Below are 16,875 nucleotides of genomic sequence, written 5' to 3'. Positions count from 1 at the left end.
TAGGGTTTGATTGCATGTTTGATAGGATTAATCTAGGTGCTTTCGCTTAGGTTAATTAGCATTGAAAGTAAAATATGGGAAATTGTTTGCTTTTGAACGTTTCACATGATCAACTCCTCTTGCATGACTATGATGAACAATGATGAACTTGAATGGATTTTAATCATATATTTCGGTTTGATCTTTGTTCTTGCATTTCATTTGTATTTTTATGTTTTTGCATTTTAATTGTTTTGTTAGCTTAGATTTTATTTTCGAAAGTAGAAAACCAAAAACCAAAAATTCCCCCTTTTTCGTAAATATGTATATATTTTGTTATATCTTTGCAAATATTATACTTTGTTTTAATTTTAATTGTTTAATTGTTTGACAATGACAGGTGTACCCTCAATCCCCGGAATAGAACGATCCCTACTTACTTTATACTACTAATGACATTTCAGGGTTAAATTGGTCGCTTCCCAAGAGCGACATCAATTTTTGGCGCCGTTGCCGGGGATTGAAAAATCATTTGTCATATTGTGAATATTTGTTTTGTTTATATGTGTGTTCGAAAAAAAAAAAAAAAAAAAAAAAAATTTACTTGTTAATTATTTTTGTAATTGTCGAAAATTAGTAGATTAATTACTTAGGTTGTTATTTTTATTGTTGAACACAAGTTTAATTGTAGGTTGTAAATTAAAGAAGGAATAGGTGAAGTCGTGTTTATTAATATTGGCCTAAACCCCTTATTGGTACCTAGTCCAGGTCCCTTAAGGTTGAGGGCGGCCTTTATTAACATTCATTGAACTGTCTTCACACTTAGGACCTTTTTCATCCAAGTAAGTATAGCCTATGTGGGATGGTGTCTAGGAAAGGGGACAACGCTCATGACAGGTTCTTGAATCCAGAAGTGCATGCAAATGGGCCTAAACCACATTGTGGGAGTAGCTCATGCCAAAATGGATTCTACCTCTTGTGGTCGCCCTCCCCTACCTGGCCATTTCAGTAAGGTTGCCCAAAGGATGTAGGAGGGACTTTGTGTCTAGACGACTATACTTGGGCCGCACGTCCTCTTGATTTACCGCTTGGAATTGAATTTGAAATCAATGATATATATAACAAATGAAAATATTGTGATTCACTAAGGTATATTGGATTAAACATAGTCTTAAAAAGGGTAGCTGTTTCAGTCCCATTGCACATCGAGACTCCCTGTTCCCGTACCTAAGTATTGAAAATAATTGTAAAAGAAAAGGAAAGAATGTAAATAATTGTACTTAATTTCAAAAAAAAAAAAAAAAAAAAAAAAAAAAAGAGGGAAAAGAAAAAGAAAAAAAAATTTGTGTGACGTTTGTAATTTGTGTGAAAGTTTTGTGTAAATTGTGTCTAATCTTGTGTTACAAAAGAAAAGAATTAATTGTAAATATTGTTAAATTCTTGATTGTTATAAGTGTGTAAAATCGTATGAGTAGATAAGGGCCCTTTTGTTAATATTGGCCTTAACCCTTCATTAGTGCCCTTCTAAGGTCTTTTAAAGTTGAGGGCGGCTTTTATTAACATTTGGAGAACTGTCTAACACATGAGTTCTTTTCAAGCTGAGTAAGGGGCATATAGGTGGTGTCTAGGTTGAGACCCTGGGTGATGGGTTCAAATTGGATCTCAGAGATACTATAGACCGTGCATAAACCACAATGTGGGAGTAGCCAATAGGGGCCTAAACCTCAATGAGGGAGTAGCCTCCGTAGTGTCACCAAAATGAGTCCTCCCTCTCACTTATCTCTTAATCTGGCCATCTAGCCTTCTGAAACAAAGGAAAGTGACTTATGTCTAGGCGACTATCCCTAGATCGTATCTCACCAATAGTAGTGGTTTCTATTGGGCTCGACTTACAACTTGTAATCAATTGAGATATTAACTTTATTTTGTAAAGATAATAAGATACTTGAACATATCCTCCACTTGTAAAATGTGTGTTTTGTACATTTTATACTTGTATAAACTTCTTACGTGGTCTATTTGTGAAAAGATTGTGGATAGTTTGTAATTTATACTTCTCTTTATACTTGTATAAATCATAAATAGTAAAGTCATGAATAGTAACTTGTGAATAGTGACTCGTGAATAGTAAGGTTGATGTATAAATCACTAATTTGTAATTAACTCACTTTATACTTTGCTAACTTCTTTGAATTTTGATGATGTTCAGGATTCCTATGAATGACCGAGCCTTTTAGATCCTCTACACTAAAGGAAATTGAAGCAAGGCTCGCTCGCTTGAAGGGTCCTTCACTTCTTGAGCACACAAGCCCTTCCCCTTCAACATACAAAGAGTACACATTTAACGAGCAAGGGAAGCGGACTTACTTTTCTGAGGAGTCTACATCACCTACACCAAGTCCATCTCCTCCTTCACGTTCACCTTCACCTGTGATTTCGTCCAATTCTACACCACCACCTTCACCACCACCTGAAGAAGTCGAAGAAGAGAGAATGGCATCTATTAGGGAACTCTCCACCGCAACTGTTGAAGGAGGACCCCCTATAGGCATAGTATACCCTGCCCCTGCAGCTGGAAGACAGGCAGAGTTCGAGCTTAAGAGTGGATTGTTGCACAAGCTCCCTATCTTCCATGGACTTAATATGGAGGATGCTAACAAGCACGTACGAGAATTCCAATCTGTTTGTGCAAACATGCAACCACAAGGGGCGGATGAAAACCTTCTTAAGATGAGAGCATTTCCATTCTCTCTAGCTGATAGAGCCAAGGATTGGCTATATGAACTTCCTGCAGGACGTATCACATCATGGGAAACAATGAGAAAAGCCTTCCTGGAGAAATACTTCCCAGCTTCAAAGGTCATCACACTCAGGAAGAAGCTTAGTGGAATAGAGCAAGCTCATGATGAGTCCTATGCTGCCTACTATGAGAGGTTCAATTCCTTACTTGCACAATGTCCTCAACATCAGATGAAGGATGAGACCCTACTCACATGTTTCTACGAAGGACTCTTACCCTTGGAAAGGCAAATGTTGGATGCTGCAGCTGGTGGAGCTTTTGTGGATAAGTCACCTGCGGTTGGGAAGGAACTTATAGCTAATCGTGCCCTAAACTCCCAACAGTATGAGGGTGTGAGACAACCCACTCGTAGGGTAAATGAGGTGAGCACTAGTCCTGCCATTGCGGATCAATTGAGCAAACTCACCCTTCTTGTGAACAAGGTGGCGACTACTCAAGGCCATGGAGGACCCTCTGCTTGTGGGGTATGCTTTACTCAAGGACATCCTACGGATCAATGTCCTCAACTGAGTGAGAATGGTGGTTGGGAGTCTGTGAATGCTATAGGAGGCTATCAAGGGAACCAAGGGGGCCCCCACGTCCAAGGTATGACCCATATTCGAATACCTATAACCCTGGATGGAGGGACCACCCCAACTTCAAATGGACCAACAATGAAAATGTTCAGAACCCTCTTGGTGGCAGTTTCCAACGTCCTCAAGGACCTCCCTATCAAAGACCTTACATGCCTCCTCAACACAACGTAGGGAATTCCAATTCTCACTATGATAAGACGATAGAGGCATTGACTAATTCCACGCAGGCATTGACTAGTGCCACACAGACTTTGCTTCAAGGACAACAGACCAATGCCAAGGACATTGCAGAGCTCAAGAAGCAAATGGGACAAGTGGTGGACTTCATGACCAAGTTTCATGAGAGTGGTAAGCTTCCGAGCAACACAATTCCAAACCCAAAGGGAGGCTTTGAAGGTTCCACCAACTGAGGAGAAGAGAAAACCACGTCTAGGCTGAGAAGACGTTAAAACCAAGCGCTACTTGGGAGGCAACCCATGCAAATCAGATTTGCTTTCTCTTTCCCTTTACTTCTCAAATTCTTCTTTGTTTTATAGTTATTTTCGTAAATTCCATCCCTATATGCTTAAGTGTTTCATTGCATGCTTTTTCTTGATTACATTGAGGACAATGCAATATTTAAGTGTGGGGGAAGGGATTTACACTTTTATTTTGAGTCATATATTGAAAAATACAAAAAAATTGAAAAATGTCAAAAATTTAAAAATTTTCGTTGCTTTTGTTTTTGTTTTGAGTCTTAGGATGCCCTTTCAACTGTCTAGGATGATTCTATATCTCTGAAATCATGACTAAAAGAGGATCACAAAATTGAGATGACTTAAACATGGTATTCTTTGGTTAATTGAGATATATGAAAAATATGTGCCTTGTAGTGGATATGGATTTCGAAACTTTGGTACAGAATATGAGCATGTTAAGATGAGTTTTGATTCATATAAACCCATGTGAGATAATTGAGCCCATGTCCCTTTTTCTTGGAGTGAAATGAAAAATATATTCTTAATTTCTTGGCAATGTTTTGATGATCTCATTATTCTTTCATCTTGATTGACTACTTGCCATAGATTAAGTTTGATGGACTAGAGAATGCTAGAATTCACTCTTGTGCTTGTTGAGACGTTTGTCAATACATGGCCCTGATTTTGGAAGGGATAGAGGCACCCTAGGAATTACCACCATTGCCAAATGAACCTGTGTCCCCAATTGTGCCCGTCGTGGGACTCCCCTAGATAAGCCCCTTTGAGCCTACATCAAGCCTTTTCATTCATCACCCTTAAAATCCTTAACCAGGAAGCTTAGTATAGTTACAACCCTACCCTTTGTTCTAAGAACTTAGTGGAGCTACCTTTTGAGACATACTACATGGGTTTGGTGCTAAGGATGAAAATTGAGAAGAGGTGAAAGTTCAAGTGTGGGGGTAGACTTGTCCATAAAGAAAAAAATATGTGAAAGCCGTGAGAAAATGAAAAGAAAAAAAAATTGTGTACGGCTAGAAAGAAAAGAAAGAAATATTTATGGATTTTAGTCCCCCATACTTAGTGATTTTGGAGTTTACGTTGAAATGAAGGCCTACTAAAGAAAAATTTGGCCTTTGTCCATTCACTATAGTTCAGGGGAAGTTTACAATGAAGATTGGGCCCAACATGAAGACATTAGGCCCCTTTTATGTTACCTCTAGGGAAAGTGACGTTTTTGCAATGCCTTGGTGGATTTCTTGAGGTCTCTACATTTACATGTGCTCTGCTAGGTTTTTAGGACACTTTGATAAATCCTTATCCTTCATTTCTTAAAACCTTGAGCCTTAGCCCCATTACAACCTTTAAGAAGACCTTCTTGATCCTTAAGATGGGACAGCCCTTGATGTGGAGATGAGTTACAAGAGTTGAACCTATGGCTTGGGTCCATCTGTGCAAGTAGTTGGTATCCTTCATGAGATCTCTAAAGAAAATTATACATGTGCTTTTGTTTCTTGAATTATGTGATATACTTGCTATCTTTCACATATACTTGAGTGTATAAGCTTTTAAGCATTGCCATGATCTGAGAGAAGAAAGAGTGGATATAACTTGTGAGGATTTGAATCATACTTGTTTGAAGCATGCTTAACAGAAACCATCACCATTGTTCCAACCAAGTCCTACTTGTGTATATGTAACTTATGTGTTTTAATTAACTCTCGAATGCCTAAACATTTATTCTTGGTGAAGTGCTAATCTTGGTGTTGTGAAAGTAAGAGATTGCTGAGACAAAAAGTTGAAGGGCTATAGAGTCTTTGTATGTTTAGAGTCTTTAATTTCTGTTGAGTCTTGGTGTGATTTTGCTAAGGGACTAGCAAAAGCTAAGTGTGGGGGAATTTGATAGGAGCATTTTAATGCGACGTTTTACTTGCTTTTCCCTGCATTTTCTGCGTTATTTCCTTAATAAAACCCTGTTTAGGAAAGTTTCCATTCTTTGATTGGGAAAGTTCCTATTTGTAGAAAGTTTCTATTTTTGTAGTTTCTATTTATCATTTTTAGTAAGTTTCCATTTTCAGTAGTTTCTATTTTTCATTTTTAGAAAGTTTCCCATTTTCAGTTTAGGAAAGTTGCCATTTTTCATTTTAGGAAAGTTTCTATTTTTCTTATTAGTTTCTATTTTCAGGACCTCCGAGCTAAAAAGTGGAAATGAACTCACAAATGGAAAGAGGAGCTTGCGAAAGTCAAGGGGAGCAAAGATGAAGAACAATGAGCCACAGAAATGAGCAGAAATGAAGAAAAGAAGTTTTCCTGGTCCAACCAGGAAACCCTGCGAAAAGGAGGAAAGCTTACCTATGAAGTTTCCAACGTTATCATGAACTTTAAATGGAAAAATGAAGTGTTATGACGTTGGAAGGTGACAAGGCTTGCAGTTGAAGCAACAAGGCCCAAGAACTCTCAAGAATGAAGTGGATTTTCGGCAAATGGATCAAAGGCCCATTAAGCCCATGCAAGTAGGGTTTATGACGCATGAATAAACCCTAGGGGAGAATTTGCCGTCCAAAGCAAGAGAGAAACAAGGAAGTTGGCGTTAAAAATCAGAAAATAAGAAGAGATTTTCTAGGGAGATTTTCTAGGGCTATTTTTTATGGAAAGAAAATACTTGGAGATAAACCCTAGAGATATTATTGCCGTGGAATTCCAAGAGGAAAAGAAGGAATTGCCGTGAATTAAAGAAGAAACCCTAGAGAATTCGGCAAGGAGAGATTCAAGGGAGAAATAAAAGGAAAGAGAAAAAGGTGGAGACCAAGAAAAGCTCAAAAGAAGTCTAGATACATTCCTATATTCCCTAAAGGAATTTTGGCCGAATTTAAAGTATAAAATCAGAATATTATCAAGGGAATTTCGGCCAAGATTGTTAGGGAATTAAATGGAATTTTGTGATTGGTTGAACCACCTCATAGGGCTTATTTGGCAAGATATTATTGGAGGAAATTATGTGGAATTTTCAGATTAATTCCATAAAGTTTACACGGCTTGGAGAGCAAGGAGGACGTCCCCTATATAATCTCCCCTCTTCTCAACGTTTTGGGGTTCCCACATTTGCGTTGACACTTTGAGAAAAAAATCAGAAAACTCTCTCTAGCTTAGCCGTGCTCTTCTCCATCCTCTAGGGCAACCACGAAGTTCAAGCAAGGCCAAGGAAGAAGAGGACAAGCCGTGCACATCATCCATCACCATCCTTGAAGATTGCTTTCGAAATTCAAGAGACCATTCATCACTTCATTCATCTCATCTTCATCACGGTGTAATCCGATTCTCCTTGTAACCTTTGCTTTGTAATTTTCGTTGGTTTTGCCCTAGTTGACACACATGTTTGAACAAGTGTTGTTTTCTGAAATTTTATGATTAATTGTTAATTTTCAGATTCATATATTGCGATTTATGGTTGCTTTTGTGTGAGTGTTTGATTAAATTTGCATGATAGATAACTTTTGTATTTTAATCGTATGTGGTTGCAAACACTTAGGGTTTTGATATAATTGGTGCTACGAATTTAAGAACATGAATCAACTTTTTGGTTTTGTGTTCTTGAATCAATAAGTAGTAAAGGTTTTGTACAAAAACCGAATTTAATCAAAGAAGATTGCAATTAGGTGGACTTTTTCATACTAAGTTGCACATTTGAGTTGATAGCCTTTCTAGGTGCTTAATGCGTTAAACATGACATGATTGACTAGCTTTCTAGGGTTTGATTGCATGTTTGATAGGATTAATCTAGGTGCTTTCGCTTAGGTTAATTAGCATTGAAAGTAAAATATGGGAAATTGTTTGCTTTTGAACGTTTCACATGATCAACTCCTCTTGCATGACTATGATGAACAATGATGAACTTGAATGGATTTTAATCATATATTTCGGTTTGATCTTTGTTCTTGCATTTCATTTGTATTTTTATGTTTTTGCATTTTAATTGTTTTGTTAGCTTAGATTTTATTTTCGAAAGTAGAAAACCAAAAACCAAAAATTCCCCCCTTTTTCGTAAATATGTATATATTTTGTTATATCTTTGCAAATATTATACTTTGTTTTAATTTTAATTGTTTAATTGTTTGACAATGACAGGTGTACCCTCAATCCCCGGAATAGAACGATCCCTACTTACTTTATACTACTAATGACATTTCAGGGTTAAATTGGTCGCTTCCCAAGAGCGACATCAAACAGTCGGAAAGCCGAAAGCTTTGGAGCTTCGATTCTCCTTACTCGTTCGGAGATGGGACGAACCAAGAGAAGAGGTAGGTTGAGGATGAGGAGGCAAGTTGAAATACACCGATTTTCCGCCGTGATGTGGCCGGAAACCAGAGCGATCGTCAGCGGGTCAAGAAAACCAGAATACGTCGAAGTTTTGTTTTTGTTTTTTTTTTGGAAGGATTCTAATCACAATTATAAATATGTTGACAGAAATGCGTGCTTGGCATGGTGGTGAGGCCACCTATCAATGGTGTTGGCTGAAGCAGTTTGAAACACTTGGGCTCTTCTTCTTTGTCTCATTTTTTTTTTTAATCGGTTCTTTGTCTTAATTTGTTTACCATTTATTAATGGTTTATTTTTAAGAGATAATGATAAAAAAGGTCATGTTCAAGTGTCTTATTATAATTTAAACACCATAAATGTCCTCATAATAATTAAGGTCACCTGTTCACAACCAACCACTATAGTTCAATTTAATTACAAAAACTGCCACTGCAGTTTCTTTGGCAGTTTCCTAGAAGTAAAGTAACATGGCATTACTGTTTATCTTCTCCACCTGACAATTCGGAATTTCAAAACTCAAAACACCGCTCAAACCTACTTCGAAAAAGAGAATTCTCAATCCTCTTCACCTCCGGCAAACACATTCTAAGACACATACATTCTCCGACGACTGTTTTCCTCGACTGTGAAACAGCGCCACCTCCAGCAAAAGTACTTCACAGATAAAGCCCCAAATTTTAGGGTTTTGAAGAATTGCAAACCTTCAGTCATCTACCTCGACCGGGTAATCTTTCAGCCTTGATTCTCAGAAACCTCTCTTACTTAATTGCGATACATTGAGATAGTGTTTAGTTTTGAAATTATAAGTCGAATATGATATAATTATTTCTGCGTTTGATTATGAAACAAAACAATTCGATTCCAATTTTTGGTTTGACTGAAGATTTAAAGCTTTTTTGAGTGGAGATGATACATGACTGTGTTTAAATTTTAGTTTGATACTGTAACATGGCCAGTGACATAGGCTATTGTGTGGTTGTGATTTGATTTTGGTGTGGCTGTGTTTTCATTTTGGTTTGATACAGACACATGGACAGTAACATAGCCATTTATATGGAGATAATGAATGTGTGTGATGTTCTTTAGGTTGTATGCTTTACTAAAATGGAAGTGCTGCTAGTTCAAATACATACTTTATAGGATCATATAATGAAACTGGCCAGTGAGGTCACTGGCCAGGTCGCTAGACAAGTCATTGGCCAGAGAAGTTACTGGAAAATGCCAAATCCTTGGCAACGTGTGTTCACCTCATGTCACAGATTATGTAACTGATCATGTAACTGACCATGTCACTTATAATGTATGTAACTAATCATGTCACTGACGTTGTCATTGACATGGCCTGTGACTTCACTGGCCAGATTACTAGTTGGCCAAGTTACTGGTCATGTAACTTGTAAACTCAATGTTAACCTTCTTATTTTAAAAATTTTGAATAGAATTTAAACATCAGAAATGGCAAGACCAAAAAGAAATGAAAGGGAACCAAGCGATGATGATGAAGACTACCAAGAGGTGGAATCAGATGATGAAGAAGATGATCGAACGACACAGAGAAAGAAGAATTCGAAGAAGAGTTTGAAATCAAAAAGAAAAAAACAGGAAGAAGTAGAAGATTCAGGCACAGAAGAAGAACCATCACACTACTACAAATATGGGCTACTAGGACACCCAATAAGGACACTGTTTTATTGAGGTGTCCTAATAACCTTAAGAGGACGAGCTAAACAAAACAGGAGAAACCCCGCCCATTTTTTTCGCCAAAAGTTAAAATTCTCAATTTTTGTTTTCCCACCCATAGTTTAGTTGACCGCTCTCTCTCATCTGTATCTCTTCCTCGTCGAATGAACTAGACCAAATTGGAGCTCAGATTCTTTAGCTCTGAGGAAAACAAACTCACTCACCACAGGTGATTCTCTCTCCTTCTCGATCTGTCTCTCGCCTTTTCTTCTGGCCAGATCTATATGCTTTGGTTCATGATTGGAAATGCCCTATTTCTCTCAAACCCTCGTTTTCTCCCATAGCCCCTCTTTCCCTTTCTCACCGATCTCAATTTCACCTACCAAATTAAGTTTTGAAGAACTTGGTGGCCACTGGGTTGACCTGGATTTAGGGATTATTCTCTTTGGGTATCTCAATTCAGTCTCATCTCTTGTTGAACCCGATTCAACTCGTTGCTTCAAATTCAACAGCCAGGTTTCTCGTGTGGGGCTCGTCCGAGCGGCGTGTGGAAGCAACAGTAGCAACATGTTCCCTTCCACCTATGTCGCCAATTTGGTGAATATGGTGTGTAACGTCTTCTGGTATTGAGAATCTTTTCCTTCTATAAACTTGTAATCTTTTTTTTTTAGTTAGGTGTGGGATGCAGGAAATCTTTTGACCAGGGCAGGCTTTACCCTTCCAGGGGTTGATGTTGATGAATGAGATATCCAAGGGGTGAGCATTCCCTTTTCTGTGTTATAGTTTGGCCTCTAATAGAAATTTTGTTGCTTCTGAATTTACTAGCAAAGATTCCTTTGATATAGAAACTCCCGTCCCATAGTTCCCATGTTCATGCTCATATCTTTCTTTAAGTTTAACTATATTTTGTCACACGAACAGTACATAAATCAAACTAAGTATAGTAGCTTGTCTACTGGTGGTCACTTTCCCCTTTATCATATAGGAGTTCAAGACCTGTGCAGTTTAATACGGTAGCTTACTTTGTCTGTCACTTACATAATGTTGGAAATTCAGAGCTTTTCCCCTAAAGAGCTAATGTTGGAAATTAGTATAGGGACTGGTCCTAGTTTTATTTTGTGTTGTCTATTGAGTTGTATATTTAATTTTTGCTTACAAATGGCATGCTTTTATAACTGATTGCCATGTTGCAGGATTGAATATATATATATATATATATATTTTTTTTTTGGTTGAAGGATTTTGGTTTGGGTACACTTGTGACTATCGTGTGGATTTTCTTATTGCAGGTAATTGCTTTACTTCCTACATTGTTTTAAAATGTAGATGTTTATCCACTGATGTTTGCTATTTATTATTTGTGGCACTATTAGTAGTGAGATTGTTTTCAAATAGAGGCTGCATCATATATAGCATTGCTGTTTTCATGCATGGACATGTCATTTTGGGAGACCCTTGATTAGTTTTCCTCAGGTATCTTTCATTTCTTCCAATAATTTTGTTGACTTGATTAGTTTGAACTTGATACACGTACAAATATGATTGAATTGAACTAATCTGAACTAGTTTGTAGTTCAGATTCCCCCACAACTATACAATACTTTTATGGTTGCAATAGAGAAAGGAAATATAAGAATTGCTAGTAGTGGCCTATTAGAAATGTAGTAGATTAGCATTATTATTTTTGTACCTCGATCCTTTAATAACTGTATGTAGTGCTTATGTTTTTTAGTGCAGATACATTGTATCAATTATCTAAATCTGCTTATTGGCTTGTTTGTTTAGGATTTTGGCAAGGACAAATCATTGGAGTTCCTGCAGCTCTGGATCTATTGAAGGTTGATAGAACATATCTAATGAGAAAATTAGTATAGTAGTTACATATCTAATGACTGCTGGATATCTGTTGGTTGATCTTTTACCGGTTTTTCTTCATTCATTTTCTCTTACTTGACTTGAAGAACTCAATCCTTTTGCAAATATGGAATAAGCATTTTTTTTTAAATTCCATTTCTTCAGGCCTGTAGAAGCACTAGAAATTTGTGCGTACATGTTTGAACTCTGCAGGTTAGGCTATTAGTTTCAGACTTTCAGTTATGTTAGTTTGCTTGTTTGATTTCTCATACTCTTGTGTCTTGACTTAAACTACAAGATTGTTTTGTCAATTTCTCAGCTATAGGTCATACACACCAAAGAAAAGTGTGTTTAGACTCATGGGACACTATTCAGAATGGTATCTGCTACCCCCTTTTGTTGTAGTGGTTACGTGTATTGTGGGATTAGTGGTTATTGTAATCCATGAATTAATTGCTTAATCATGCCACCGATTCATGAGAAGGCTTAATTATGTTTTTTGTCTTCATTTTGCTTTCAAGCTTCTGGACATGACCTGTGTATTATGATGGATTATGTCATGCCCCTAGTTATGACACAACATATATAGCTTTGTTTAGATGCAAATCTTGTACGTTATGTTGTTATTGTTTTGTTTAGCTGCTTTTCTTGTGAGACAAACTGTAGTTGTCAAATCTAATTAGAAGCTTGATTTCAGCTGCCAAATGATTGGCATATGGCAACTACATCATGTATTTCTAATTAGAAGCTTGATTTTAGCTGCCAAATGATTGGCATATGACAACGACATCATGTATTTCTTACCTTGTAGACGGATATTAATTTAGTGCTTTTAGATTACCCTTGCAGAATGATATTAGTGTTTTAGTTAGTAGATTCAGAGTTGAATATATTTGTTAAATCTTTGTTTCTGTGATTGTCTTTCTGACGATGTATTATATAATTGCAGATATGATTGCAAGGTGATGGGAGGTTCAAGTTCAATCTTGTTGCAAGGGAAGGAGAGGGCTGGAAATTCTGACACATTGAGTCTATAGTGTCAAAAACTAGGAAGTGACATTATTTTGACTGAAAAGGTTAGAAAGTTTTATCTTTCGTATAAATATATAAATTTAGATACACATGTATACATGAACACTGGGCTCAATTATATGTAGTAGTATTTTTGCTTCGTTGTGCATGCTTACTGGGCTGCTTCTTTTTTAAGTGTAATATCCACTATAATGCATGTGATATATATCTATTGATCATTTCAGTTCAAGGGAAAAGACACACTCAAGAAGGGATTGATGTAGTTCTAGTAGGGTGGACAAAAAAGATTGATGGATATATCCAAGATTAGCATGCATATGCAGATTCTTACTTGTGGTATTATGAAGTTATACAAATTTGTAGTCTACTTCGTGTAGCAGCTAGCAGCTAGCAGTTTTGAATTAAATTTGTGAAAACAGTAGTGGTAGTACATTTTGGATCTTTATTCTCCTTTAATGAGATGGACTTGTGGTATTTGAAGATTACTTGTTTTGGATATTGGACATTTATTGGATATGACTATTTCCAGAACTTTGAGGACATAAATTGTGTCCTATTATAGAAAAGAGGACACATATGCAAATGTACTCTATATCCTCTTATGGATTTAAGGACTCCATTTCAGATTTTTGAGGACACAAAGTGTGTGTTCTAGTATAGAAAAGAGGACACATATGTAAAGTATTTTTTGTGTCCTCTTACAGATTTAAGGACTCCATATCCAGAGCTTTTAGGACACAATTTGTGTGTTCTTGTATAGAAAAGAGGACACTTATTTGATGATATAAGGATGCAATTTAGGTGTCCTCTTATGTATATAAGGACACCACGTCCAAAGCTATTAGGACACATAAACTGTGTCCTCGTATAGATAAAAGGACACGTTTCTGGTGTCCTTGTTTCAGACTTACGATGACTCCCGGATAGAGGACTCTTTTTTAAAGAGTCCTTGTATGTATTTAAGGACACGGTTCTGGTGTCCTTGTTTCAGACTTACGATGACTCCCGGATAGAGGACTCTTTTTTAAATCATGTTTTGTAGTAGTGTCACCAAAGAAGGGTTCCAAGAAGCATTCAAAAGAAAAAAGCAAAACAACAGAAAGTAAATCATATAGAAGATTCATACACAGAAGAAGAACCATCACCAAAGAAGGGTTTGAAGAAGAATTCAAAAGTAAAAAGCAAAAAAACAGAAAGTAAAACAAGTAGAAGATTCTGAAGAGGAAGCAGAAGTAGAAGAAAAAGTTAAAGCTGCGCCAAAGAGGAAGAGACATGTGAAACCAAGAAATCTGTAGTACAGGTGCACATTAATAAGTTTTTTGAACACAATTAAAGATAACAAGAAGAATCTGAGTCCAAGAACATTAGCTTTGCTCAGGTAGACACCATTTGGAAATATTGTTGATGCATTCCATGGTGGTTACATAGAGGAGAAGTCAGCTAAGAAATCTGATGATTTCATTACCCTCCTCGTGCAGGCCTACAACCATGATAAAGACCTCTTCTTCTTTGGAAAGAAGAAATTCAGGATCTCGACAAGAGATATTTCAAAGATCCTAGGACTGCCAGCAAAAGGTGAGTTGGTCCCAAAGACTTCTGAGGGTGTATATCAGTCCGAATTTGTCCAACAATTTTTTCCAAAGACAGCGAGAATTAACAAGAGAGCTGTGGAGAAAGCTTTGCAAGATGCCCTCAAAGACAAGCCAACAACAGAGGAAGGGATTGAGAAGAAGGACAAAAATGTTGCAAGGTTAATCTTGCTGGACTTGTCAATCAAGTTTTTTTTCCCAAATGCAAGGGGAACAATTTCATGGGACTACATCAAGGCCTGCGAAAATTTGGATAACGTTGGATCCTATAACTGTCAAAGGAAGTTGGAAACTTCTTTAAAAAGTTTATGAAGACTTTGAAAAAGAAGCAGCTGACCATACCTGGTCAGCTTTGGCTGACCATAACCACTAAGTGGGAGACACGTGTCCCCCTAAGCCAATTAAGCCTTCTACACGCGCTCGATCCCGTCGGTGGTGTTGTGCTTCATGACTGGGATGGAGGTGGAGGAAGCAAGCATAGTACTGCTGCGAAGCAGGGTAGTACCCCGGAGGAGGACTTGCCGTTGCCGGAGACGTGCCGTTACCGGAGACAAGTAAGGAGATATCTCGATCCGCGGTGTAGACTTTGATTGAGAGGGTGGGTGCGGTGGTGGTGACTGGAAACCGGCGATAGGGAGTGGAGAAGGGGTTGAAGATTAAGGAGGAGGAGGAATGAGGTTTGGGGATGGTCAGCTTGGTCGGGTTGAGCAGCCGATAGGGAATGGAGAAGAGAGAAGGAGAACAGGAAAGGAAGAAGGCGAACAGAAAGAGAGGGGCCCAAAAAAAACATGTGTTGGACCCTGAGTGGCGTTGGTCAGGACGGGCTGCCCATGGCTGGTCAGCCAAGTATTGTCCGTCAAACACCTGCGCATATACTAATATGGGGGGCTGCATTGTAATAATACTGGTAAGCTACTGTCAGACTGAATTGTCACTACCAAAGTCACTGGCCAAGTCAAACTGCATGTCACTCGCTAAGTTGTTATGACTAATTCTTTTTTTTGGTGCAAGCAGTATTGGTTCTGCAAAAAGACTGGAAAAATCAAGCCAATATATGGAAGGGAGAAGGAAGAGCATGAAAGCATGAAATGAGGAAATGGGACATCCAGAGGCTGATACAGAATTGGACCAGCTTAACAGCTTGCAAAAACTAACGGTAAGTTGTCCTCTGTCAATGAAGTTATCACTAGCCAATTCACTATCTTGGTTAAAAGTCACTAATTAAGTCACTATCACACTGCATGTCAATAGCCAAGTCACACTTCATGTCATTGGCCTTCATAACTATTGTAAACATGTCATTGGTCATGTCACATAGCATGTCATTGACATATGGAATATGTTTCTTTCAGAAAATCTTTGAAAAGCTGAAGGAGGATGGAAAGGAAACAAAATCTGAGGAAGAGGAGACTAGTTCTGATGAAGAAAAGTCAGCTTCGCAACGAGAGGAACAAGGAGATGATGATCAGACTTCTGAAGAGGAAGAGGATAACCAAGAAGCTGAGGTGTCTAAACATGGAGCAACTAAGATGACAAAAACAAGGTCCGACAAACAAGAAAAAGACAAGTGGGAGAAACAGCTTCAAAAAAAAGAGGAGGAGATAAGATGTCTAACTGTGGAGAAAGAGAAATTGCAGAAAAAACTAATGGAAAAGGAGGATAAACTAAGGGAATTCATGGTGGACAAGGTGAATCTGGAGGAACGAAATGTTACCCTTGTGACAGAGAATTTCTGCCTTGCATCATTGGTGAAGGAGTTAGAGGCAAAAGTGAAGAAGTTGGAGCAAATGTTGAGTCCAAAGACTCACACCTCACCGACAGCTCAACAACACAGCTCCCCACCACCTAACTCAACAGAAGAGAAAAATGAATCAAATGCAGCTCCATCAAAGGCTGCTGAGAACACAAAAAAGGAAGATTAATCGACATTTGAGGAAGGTCAATCCCAAGGGATCTTCATAGTTGAAGACTCTGCAGCTGCAGTAGCTCAATTGCCACCTCACTGTACATTGGCACAAGAAAGTCAATCGACAGCTCCATCACACAAGGACTCACTTTTCCAGAGTCCCACAGTCCCCATGCTCACAGTCAATGAAATGGAAAAACAATCTGACATGTTTCAGATAGTGAAAAGTCCTATAGCTGCGAGTGCTATTCCACTTCGTACATTGAGCCTAGAGAAAGAGTAGAAGACACTAGAGGAGAACAAAAAGGGAGAGTTAACAATGCCAGTTACAGAGCAACATTCCGGTAAAACGGTATCATCAATGGGTCTCTATTCATATGTCGTGAGATTAAAGAATAGGAAAAGAACACAGAAAAAATACGACATTTACTGGTGGGGGGATGTGAAAGCAAAAAGAGAGAACAAAGCAAAGGAGATGCAAGAGAGACTGAAAGATGGTGAAAAGAAAGAAAAAGAATAGTAGGACAAGGCACAAAAACTGCAACCTGCTGAACATAAAAAACAGGAAGAGCTGCAAGCACAACATAATTTGGATGGTTTACTAGAAGAGGTTCTGGAAGTGATAAGAAAGATGAACGCTGAGGAACAAGCACACATCAATGAAGAGCAAGAAGAAAAACAGCTCCCT

General features: G+C 38.0%; 1 protein-coding gene across 1 annotated transcript; it reads left to right on the top strand.

Annotated features, from left to right (window-relative positions):
• Positions 1 to 15,377: 15,377 nt before the first annotated feature.
• Positions 15,378 to 16,203, top strand: LOC112203787 (dynactin subunit 1-like). The gene is made up of 2 exons (XM_024344709.1): positions 15,378 to 15,437; positions 15,634 to 16,203. Exons 1-2 carry the CDS (start codon positions 15,378 to 15,380, stop codon positions 16,201 to 16,203), a joined length of 630 nt encoding a protein of 209 aa, XP_024200477.1.
• The last annotated feature ends 672 nt before the right edge of the window (positions 16,204 to 16,875 follow it).

The sequence above is a fragment of the Rosa chinensis genome, chromosome 5, assembly GCF_002994745.2.
Source record: "Rosa chinensis cultivar Old Blush chromosome 5, RchiOBHm-V2, whole genome shotgun sequence".
In the NCBI taxonomy this organism is placed as follows: domain Eukaryota; kingdom Viridiplantae; phylum Streptophyta; class Magnoliopsida; order Rosales; family Rosaceae; genus Rosa; species Rosa chinensis.
This window is presented reverse-complemented; position numbering and strand designations above follow the sequence as displayed.

Excerpts from the sequence above, each read along its gene's own strand:
- LOC112203787 (XM_024344709.1), top strand. The coding sequence starts at position 15,378 with ATGGGACATCCAGAGGCTGATACAGAATTGGACCAGCTTAACAGCTTG. Across the intron at positions 15,438-15,633 it reads ACAGCTTGCAAAAACTAACG|AAAATCTTTGAAAAGCTGAA; the intron begins GTAAGTTGTCCT and ends TGTTTCTTTCAG.